This window comes from Haliaeetus leucocephalus, unplaced genomic scaffold (genome assembly GCF_000737465.1).
Source record: "Haliaeetus leucocephalus isolate CR32 unplaced genomic scaffold, Haliaeetus_leucocephalus-4.0 Scaffold166, whole genome shotgun sequence".
NCBI lineage: Eukaryota > Metazoa > Chordata > Aves > Accipitriformes > Accipitridae > Haliaeetus > Haliaeetus leucocephalus.
In genome coordinates, this window is record NW_010972602.1 from 244302 (window position 1) to 255476 (window position 11175).

The window sequence follows — 11175 nt, forward strand, 5'->3', positions numbered from 1 at the left end:
TTTGTTTCCTTTTGGGGAGGAGGTAAAATTGGGAATAGCCAGAGTGAGAGGTGAAGGAAACGGTGCGAGAGCAGAGTTCTTGGGGAGCGATCATCATTTGCTCCTTCCTGCCTACTGGGAGCACAAGACACTTGGGACTAGAGCTGGGGAAAAGACACAGGACCTTTGGTTTGCAGCAGGGCAAAACTGCGGGGCTATTAGTTACAAGCTTTGCTAGTAAACGAACTCTATCTACGTATTGCTAGTAAACAAACTCTATATATACACATGTATATGTATGTGTGTATACACATACATAAACACGCATGTGTATATGTATATATGGAAACAAAACTATGGATAGATATGTACTCCTCCTATCTTGTTTTCAAAACTAAAAGACGCCTGGTAGAAACAGCAACAATGATATTAAAGGATTTAGGAGTATACAGCTGTACAAACACAAAAACATATAGAAGTTAAATTGTTCTGCCCAAACACAGGCCTTCAAAAAAAATGTTTAATTGTACCAAGGTAAGTTATATTTCTTTGTATCCCTAGACTCCTGTACCTAACAGTAGACAGCACTACCATATCAGTAAATTGCTGCAAATTTCTTTAATAAAAGCAGCCTACAAAAATTCACTGACTACAAGGGTACATTTGTGTTACATACTTACAGAGATACATACAACTGTAGATTCCCTACACTAATCTGTGAATGTTGGCTTATAATGCATTAAAAGCTTTTTAGTACCTCACATTATCAAATTATTTGGGGGGGGGGGGGGGGAGTTGCTATACATTAAAATGACAGTTATCTATTATAAACAAATATTTTAAGAACCATTCATGTTATTAACATTAGAGCTCTATACTCATACATTTAGAATTTTATACCTTCTCTTCTGATACTCAGTGACGAAAATCTATTCTACACAAGTTCCTAAAAGAATACAAGCACCACAGCCGCCTGTATATAAAAATATACTGAGGGCACATTGTTTAAAACTTTATCACTGGCTTTAAGAGATCACAAAAACATGTACAAAGTAAAACCTGCCTAAATAATTAAAGCAGAAAGTCTTTGTATTATTTATAACCCTACTAAAAATAATGACTTAATATTAACGTACAATTTCATAATCATTTAGCAATAATCTACATCAGTTCTATGTTAACTTTCACAAACTTTATATTTATTATGGATAAAAACTAATTCAAAATCAAATTGATTAAATAGACAATTTGGATTTTTATCATTGCAATATCTAAAGTAAAAAAACAATTGTTACATCAGCTGGACTGAATTTCTATACTTAATTCTCCTATGAGGAAGATACGTGCATTAAAAATCCATATATAAACATTCATTGCATGTATTAAAAATATGCAGTAACAATATAATGTAAAAATATATACCCACACATTAAAATATGTATATATGCAGGTGTTTATTCCCAGAAAAAAGGTGTTACAAAAATTATTTTATTGATATCATTGAAATAAAACTGTCAAAATTAATCCAAAGCCATTAGAACACTTGCCAAAGTTGAGACACCTACACCTGTTACTTCAAGTCAAGACTAGAAAGGATTAGAGAACAAAAGGACAAGAGATTGTCACCATATTAACTAGCTGACTTATAAAACAATAAATCATAGCTATCTGAGCAAGGTTAAAGGCTGTATGACTGCCAAATCAATTTATAAGAAATACCAAATTAATGTGCCCCACTATAAGAAACTAAAAAAGATAGCTTAACACAGACCTATGAATAGAGCAGAACGCATTGCTCTGAGATGCCTTTATCAAAAACAGTATTTAAGAATTAAATCTCAGACCCATATTTATAAATCTGCTGGTTTTTCCCCTCTCAACAGGGATGAAATATGAATAGCATTTTTCCTCCATTCAAGCAGTGTAGCAGTATTTGTATAAACATAGCCTTTTAATCACACTATCCAAACACAGACAGTAAAATAATCTTAAACAGATTCATGATGCATTACTGTAAGCGGCAAAAAATTTTCTTCATATGTACGTGAATAAAAACAGAAGTTTCAGGTCTCTTACCTGTGCCAGTCTTCGTTTTTCTGAGTTTGCTCTTTTCTCATAATGCAATGTGTAGACGGGAGCAGTCTGTACTGCACCAGCACTGCAAATTCCATACTCTTCCTCACTCTCCTACGCAACAAAACAGATTTAAATTCCTTTATTTATAATCATTATCTGCAAACGTACCCTCCATATTATGCATGCAGGATGCATTCAAAATTATCTTGCCACAATCTATTACTGTCATGAAAATACCATCTGTAGTAAGAAAATCAAATTTAGCTTTTCAAGAAGATGAATTGTCAACATTGTCACTTAAAAGATGAATTGTTCAAAGGTCTAGGAAATATCTTTGAGAGTTTTCTTAAAATAGCATAAAATATATCTAAAAACCAGTTCCTTCTCCCTACAGAAAAATCTTATGTGGAAACAAAATTTTCAATGGGAAAAGCAGCTGCAGAATGCTTAAAACACCTTTTCTGACATTTCTGCAATGTTGCTTTGCAAAATGAAATACTCCTTTGTTTTTAAACATTGTCATTGTTCACATATCTTATGAAACCAAAACGGACACCTACACCTTCTGAAATACATTCTATTGCAAGTCTCTCCCATCTCAAATTCTCAGCTTGAAGCAAAGGCTTCAATTGTGATATCAAAGCAATCAACTTTATGAAAACATACATCCTGTTAATGTATCTTTGAAGACCTCTGTTGTTCTATGATAAAATATGCAAACAATAAAGAGATTATTCAGTGGATGCATAGAATGACAGATAGTTGCCAGAGGGCTCGTTATGAAAAATGTATTGTTGAACAAAGGGCTAAGCATATTTCAAAAGTCATTAAAAACACAAATCTCATGTGATTTGTAAAGTATAAGCTTCAAACTGATACAGGAAGCAATGTAAGAAAGTAAAAAGTGTACTACATACCTTGTGTTTTAACTTACTCTTCACTTCTTTTATTCCTTGCCTTGCCTGATTTTTTGCCTAGAAAAATAAAAGGAGTTAAGTAGCTCTGCAAGACACTGGCTGTAGTCATGGAACATACTTTATGATGCCATACTTATTTTACCTTTTTTTAAATACCTGATGATATAAAGAAGGGCAGTAACTTTTAATACAAATTTCATACATGCATTGTCAGCATATTTTATATATTCATGCTTTGTCCATATATTTAAGGATTTTTTTCAGCATGCCAGTGCTGTGAAAACATACATACTCAAAATTTCTCCAATATTACTACGGACAGGCTAAAAATGATTGTATACATCACTCCTTTATTTCAAATGGTGCTTTAAATTTGAAAGGATATTTTAGCAACAAGGCATGTTGGAAAAATGTTAAGATTTTCAAGATGACTGCTACAGTGTTCCAGTCTGGCAACTTGCAGGGCAACATCAATCTTAAGAGAAATGAAGTGATTTCATATGCAGATGGAGATTTTGCCCAGTGTTGCTGAACAACATAGTGCTGCTATTTAGGGAAGAATTCCGTATGTATTAAAACAGGCAGCCAAGGATCACTGTTGCATAGAAAACAGCCAAGACCGTTCTTCAATAGAGAAATGAATTATCAATACAGAATACCATGTACTTATGTTAAAAAAATGGGGCGGGGCAGTAGGGGAGGAGAAGGGGGAGTGTAGAAAAAAACAAAAGATGAGGGGATGACACCAAAAGCCCTAACCCCTATAGAAGAAAAGGTATCTTTCTTCAATTAATATTGGAAAAAAATACAAAAAGTTTTCAAGGTTGTCTTGGAAATAGGACTTTTAAAAATATATTTAAGGGCATAAACATGTGGAAACCACCTATTTTTCTATGGGTTTCTATACATGGAAATTCAGAAAAAGAAAATAATTTTCTTGAATCAAAAGGTCAGAGAGCCTTTTTGATCCTTAAATCATACATCTATAAGCTCAATAACAGCACAATGGGGTGCCATGTAGCAGATGCTAACCTGAGAGCCACTTTAAACTTTCCAGATCATGCTCACAGCATTTGGATGAATTTTGGAGTGCTCTGTTCTAACTCTGAGGGATGGTACCAAGCACATTACTTAAGGCTATCAATCAGTTATCTAGCAATTAAGAAATGCAGATTTCATTTCTCTAGTAGTAGGCTCCATAAAGGGCAAAAGCATAAGAAATTAAATGGGGTATAAATATCAATACCTTATACACACAGATCCTCACCAAATTTACCAGTGTTTCCTAGCATACACAGAAGTTCACCTTGAAGAACCTTTATTATCAAGGACATAATTATCAAAATTGAAGGCTGGGAGAAGGTCATGTAACCACAGTCTAAGCTAGTACAAACTGAAGAATAATAATTTGCAGATAACCTGTTAAGGAACCACTTTTTAAATCATAAATAAGTCCATGAATATGAAGTATATTTAATTTATTTACCTGTTTCTCTTCACGACTGCTGTGTTTTTCAACTGATGTAAAATTAAAAATTCTGTTTGAAAACTTTACTTAAAATACACTAGCTTAGACTGCTGTACTGATTTATTCAGGACTACTTATTATGCATCCAACTAGTGAAACATTTGGAAAAGCAAAAATGAAGCCAAAAGTCTTTTCCCATATATTAAAAATGCAACCTTAAAATACTTCCCACTTCATTTTATACTATTGCTGTTTTTCCATACTGCATAATACCATATAATTTCATGCTTTATTGGTTAGGCAGTCTTTGAAAACACGATCTTTTAAGCTCAAAAGTATAAGCATTAAATCCAGTTAAATGTGAGTATTCTAGTATCATCTTTAAAAGAGCAGATGATAGAAAATACTTGCTGCACGCACTACTGATGCTTTAACACATCTTTTCAATAGTGCAGCATTAGTGCCAAAGTGAAATTGCATCTGTGTAAGCCAGGACTCCATTTGTCCAGCACAAACTGTATCTCTTCTGAATAGAGATCTCTACATCATGTTAACATTATATACTAACTATATACTATAACATTATATTTATATTACATATAAATGTAACATTTACAAAATGTTTTACACTCATGTTAGCTTTGCAATGCCTGATAACACATGTATAAAACTCGTGATAAAGGTAATTGCCCTTCTTTATATCACCAGGTATTTTAAAAAAAGGTAAAATAAGGGACCTTCATGTAAATGAGAATTTCTATTTTCAGAGTCGGTATTTTAATCATGTTGTCATCAGGTTAGGAAGAGTTTACAGCTGTGTATCAAATATCTAAATGATATTCAAATAAGCTTCTAGTATGGATTACGACTGAAACAAAAACAGTACACTGATGCTTTGAAAATGTCTATTGTTATGTACAAGCTATGTGGAAGACTGAATCAACTCTAAATCCTAGTGCTATATGAGAAAACAAATGAAGTGAAAAAACTTTCTACAGGCTGAAAGTTTTTTTCTGAAATACATTTATAAAATGCTTAGGTTTTTAGTATTGAGGAAGAATGGGAGATTCTAGGAAGTTGTGGTATTTTTATGTATTATTTATGTGAAATAGATGATCTTACAAATTTATATGCTGTTTTCACAGCCGGAGTGGCTTTGGTCACTGCTGTGTTGATCAGTGCACCACCTTTCTGAAATAGACAAAAAAATGTATTTTAGGAGCATTTTAACACAAGTCAAACCTTAAGACAATAGCAAGGAAAAATAAAGTGTGCTGTAGAGAAATAACAATCTTCCTTTTAAATCGGTAAGAATAACCACAGCTGTGTTTCCTCCCCAACGTGCTGTCTGCAGCTACACAAGGGTTACAGTACATCATTATCATAGCTGACACATTTATCAATGCATTCTAAGAGAATGATGTATTTTCAGTCTTCATTCATTGTTACCATTTCAAAATCAATTCAGAAGGTATGGCTATTTTTCATGTGTTCCTATCATATTTATTATGCAACTTAGAAATACTTTGACCTGACAGAAAGAACTCTATCATTTAATCACACAAAAATTCTCTTAATCTAAAAGAATATATTTTACTAATCCTGCAGAATAACAAGGTTACACAAAGGGTCTTCTGCTAGCTAAACTGCACAAATCCATATTAACAAAATTGCTATTTACTAGAAGTTATAAACTTCATATCAAATTGTACTGTCACACCTAATTCACAGTTATGGAATGTAACATCATACAGAAAGCAGTGAAATCCCTGACTATACAGACAGAAATACCTTGTGCATTTTGGCATTTGTTTTGTATATGGGAGGGTTGGGGTTTTTTTAAATCTTCTAGAAAAACCCCACAAAATTATTGCATATACCATACACATGTTTTTTATTATAGAATGAACTTATATTTTCCTTGCAAATGAATGAACTTTTACCATTACATATATGTAAGGAAAAAGACAAAGATTTAACGAACAGGATGGCCAGTTATAATTACTTAACCAAGTTTATACCTTCACTGTATGCACCCACTGCTGATAAGATCGTGAATTTCCTGAAATAGAAATGTAAAATGTAACACAATCAAACATACATTCAACATTTTGAGTGTTTCAAACCTCCTCACAAATATGCATAAAAAATTCCCTTAGAGGATTATTCACTAATTTCATTCTTCCCAGACAGACAAGGAACGCAAAGATAAGAATGTGTTCATTAAGAAAAAAAACCCTAGGTATCTCTTATTTCATGTTTTCTAGTTTCTTTGTAAAAGTGTATCTTTTCACCACACAGAGTTTCTAATTCTAACTGAGGCAGGAAGAGAAATTAAAAGTACGATAAGGGAACATTCTGCTAAAAAAGTCTACAAAGAAAAACACCAACTCGAAGGAAAGAATAACATATAATGAACTGCAATCAAGTGTAATAATCCCACTGGACAAACTTTCAAGTACAAAAATGACATGGACTGCTGATGGACCATCCCAAGGAAAAAGAATGAGAGAAAAGTCTAAGGATTACAGCACAACTATATACTCCAGTGCAGGAAAAATCCTTTTAAATTATTAACTGTATCTACTTTCTTTCACAAAGGAAAAACTCTAAAAGGCAAGTGAGAGCTACTGGCTTCTGTAGGACTACTGAGGACTACTGTGCCACTAAGCTGGCCATGAGGGACAGGGTTAAATTCCACCGAGCACTTGATGAAGAAATGAATACTATTTCCCAAAGGTGCTTCAGCTGAACACCAAAGATTGGGTCCCTGATCCCTCAGAAAGTTTTAGAGTACTTTTATCAGTCACTTGAACACTCCAGTAGTGTGAACTGTAACTAACCCTAGACAAGACATTCACATTGACAAGAATGCTGAATTTTCAGAGAGTTTATCCACTTTGAAAGGACCATACTGATATATCCTTGATGTTAGACTTTTAACAGTTCTCAAAACTTCTTAAGCTTTGCAATAATCAATTAACTAAGGCCTGAGTGGAATTATTGCATTGGCTAGTGGAAAGCCAAAACATTCTTCTGGAACATGGCTGAGAACTAACTAGATCATTGCAAAAGGTATTCCCAAGTTTCTCAATGAGGTGAAAAACACTGAGCTGTTTAAACTCGTAACAGGCACTTTCACCCATTCCACTAAATTCTTTTCAAGCAATTTTAAGACAGCTAAACTCTCAGGAATGATGGCACAAATGAAAGCAATGCTCACTTAGAAAGGAGAGAGCCTGATGATTATTACGATCCCATCTCCAGTAAGAACATCAAAGAGCAACCTAAAGCAAAAATGACTCATTTTTTACTTCTTTGATCTGGCTCCCTGGAACTACCAGAGAAGGTAGCATGCAAATAACATATAATAAGGTGAAATTTAACCACTGCTAGTGTGTTAATGAAATTGCAATGAACCATAAATACTTTCTCTGACATGACATTTCATAACTTCAAATTCTTATCAACAATATTCATATATCATATGGCTTGTGGTGTCCTTAACCATGACTCCTTCCACATCTGAGCTTTCTCTGTCACAGCCTATGACTTAGAAATTACTAGAGACAGTAAATGAGATCACAGAAAATCACGAAGAAGTTTAACTGTCTTCTAGTTGTGTAGAGAGACTTCAGGGAAGGCAATAAAGAAAACAGATACTCATCTACAGAAAAGGCCACATTAACACTGTATATCCTCAGCTAGAGTTGAACCTCCTGAAACTCTAGCAAGAAAATACTGACTCCTTAAAATAAATTATTATTAAAAGAGGTTCAAAGGTTTTAACTTTTTCAGTTTTCCTTATACTACCACCATTGATATTAGACCAATGCGCCAAAAAAAAAAAAAAAAAAAGATTGCTTTAGTAAAATTCATGTGATTACAAATTACTTTAGTGGATATATTCTAAGAGAAATCCAAGTGCTAAGCCAATCAGTCATCACTATATTCTTGTACTAGATAGATATCACTAAATTCTAATGCTTCCACAGAATAACACATGTAACAGAAAATAAAAATTTAAGTTAAAAGTGCAAACTGTAATGAAGATGGCTGACATTTCTTGTCACATATAGTCACAGGGAAGTAAGTTTTGACCACTTTACTGGAAAAAAAACCCCAACAGAAATCTAAGTTTTATCCTCCAATTTCCAGCTTAATATTCTGTGCTGCTTTAGTTATGTTTGCATATGTGGAAAAATGCAAATTAAAAAAGAGATTACTTAAAGAAACACTTTCCATTTGATTCAGTGATTTTTTTAAATTATGCTCTCTATAGCCAAGAATATGTTTACCTGTCCTTTTAACAGCTTGTAGCTTACACTAACTTTCTGTGACTTTTCTGAAGGCTAGGTTTCACCTGTTTTTTTGAAACGTTGGGCTTCCTGATAAAGTTGATGGGAGTTAACTCTGCAAAAAGATCATAGTTCTACCCCATTAGCGTCACAAAATGTCACCCTCAATTGCATACATATTGTTAGCCCTGCACTTCATAACGATAATGAGACAGCAGTTATGTAAATACTGAATATGTGCCCTAAGCAATTTGTCCACAGCCTGGCTTGTCTGACTTGAAAAGTATGCACACAGTGCAATCTAACCAAGAACTGCTAGTGAAGCCAAGCACTCCCTCCTGAGCAGAGCCAGGTGAGACGTGGTTCACAGGCTGCCAGAGCACCGCCAAGAAACGAGCTTTATCTAGCTTCTGTTGCAGTTTTATTGCAGCCTCCTGACCCCCTAACTGCAGTCAGCAAACAAACTCTGAATACTGACATCACCTATCTGAATAATGGATGCTCAGTGCCTAAAATCTGTACAGAGCAGCGTTAAGTCACCCTAAAAAGGCAGAAAAGAAATAAATCTCTGTATAACTAGCCACACTGTAATCAAGGAAAAACCCCACAAATTACGTGCTAGATCATAGCACAAGACACAGAGGGCAGCAGAAGGCAGTGAAAATCTTGAACAAAAGGATTTATGTACTCCGAGTATAAAAAAGATATTTTGCAGAAGGTGCAGAATGGCTCTGCACCACTTGATGGTTTCTCTGTGGGGGCTAAATCTTCTCCTCTACATGTGCCCATTTCAGGGTAGTCTTGCAAAGGAGGACCATCTAAAGCTGCCACACACAGCTCAGTGGATTTTCTGAAATCACACAACCTCCGTTTACTGAAGAAGCTTCAAGACTGACCATAAAATAGTATTTGTGCTGTGTCATGCATATTTTGATCCAATATTTTGATAGCATCTATGATACCTCAAATAACAATAGAGCTGTACTAAATGTTTAACAGGAATCCATTCAATAATCTCGTAATAATCAGGAATGTATTCAGCACGCACTCTTCTATATGGGTTGTCCTGGTTTCGGCTGGGATAGAGTTAACTGTCTTCCTAGTAGCTGGTACGGTGCTATGTTTTGAGTTCAGTATGTGAAGAATGTTGATAACACTGATGTTTTCAGTTGTTGCTAAGTAATGTTTAGTCTAAAGTCAAGGATTTTTCAGCTTCTCATGCCCAGCCAGCGAGAAAGCTGGAGGGGCACAAGAAGTTGGGAGGGGACACAGCCAGGGCAGCTGACCCAAACTGGCCAAAGGGGTATTCCATACCATGGGACATCACATCTAGTATAGAAACTGGGGGGGGGCGCGGCACAGGGGATTGCTGCTCGGGGACTAGCTGGGTGTTGGTCGGCGGGTGGTGGGCAATTGCACTGCGCATCATATGTACATTCCAATCCTTTCATTATTGCTGTTGTCATTTTATTAGTGTTATTATTATCATTAGTAGTTTCTTCTTTTCTGTTCTATTAAACCGTTCTTATCTCAACCCACGGGTTTTGCTTCTTCTCCCGATTTTCTCCCCCATCCCACTGTGGGGGGGGGGGGGGAGTGAGTGAGTGGCTGCGTGGTGCTTAGTTGCTGGCTGGGGTTAAACCACGACAGGGTTAACTTTGTATGCTAGCTAATGTGAAAAGCTTTATAACAATTGTCAGTGAACATAGCTGAGGGAAACAACACAAGGAATAATATTTTTGTTTATGAAGAAGGTAAACTTCCATTGTCCCTTCTCAGATTATATATAAATGTTGAAATTTTTTCCTGGTTTTTTAGAGTAACACATTTGCTGGAGAAAGAAAATTTCTCTAAAAATTCAGGAAATCACTCTGATTTCTGCACTGCAGAAATAATTAGATGTGAAAAAAGTTAGAAGTGTTTATGGAAAACATAACTATCTAGAAAAAGTTCAGCACCACACATTTCAAAATTTTTTTAAAAATACAGTTTACACAGAGTGTATCATATTATATAAACATGCAGTTAAAAATGTAAATAATACAGTGGTATTTCATCATATACTGAAATCCAAGTATTATTTTACTGGATTAAACAAACATATCTTCATTTGATATACTGATATAATGAGATACATAATAGTATGTGCACCAGCAGTGATTTGTTAAAGGCTAAAACCTTTCCAAGAATGAATGGAAACAATGAAGCAGTATTACAATTAATGACTTGAAAAATTTACGGGACATCATGAGGACATCATCATGTTGAACAGTTCCCAAAGAAGCGTCAATGAGTACACTCAAATTAATTCTGTACCTCCACAAAAGCCTCCTGCTGTGATTTCTTCTTCAAAAACATCAGAGAATCCTCTTCCTGCATTTAATTTTGATAGTCGACCATCAATAAACTGGAGGGGGGGGGGGGGGGGAGTGAGGCA

The 11175-nt window shown here is 34.9% G+C and overlaps 1 protein-coding gene across 1 annotated transcript in view; it reads right to left on the minus strand.

Moving 5' to 3' along the window:
• The window catches only part of DENND1B (DENN/MADD domain containing 1B), a 163870-nt gene that overhangs the window by 14779 nt on the left and 137916 nt on the right, over positions 1–11175 (minus strand). Inside the window, exons 16-20 of the mRNA XM_010563440.1 lie at positions 11055–11145; positions 6462–6502; positions 5563–5631; positions 2973–3029; positions 2056–2166 (exon numbers count right to left, since the gene is read on the minus strand). Of these exons, the coding sequence (XP_010561742.1) occupies positions 2056–2166; positions 2973–3029; positions 5563–5631; positions 6462–6502; positions 11055–11145 (369 nt within the window). The remainder of the gene's footprint in view (positions 1–2055; positions 2167–2972; positions 3030–5562; positions 5632–6461; positions 6503–11054; positions 11146–11175) is intronic.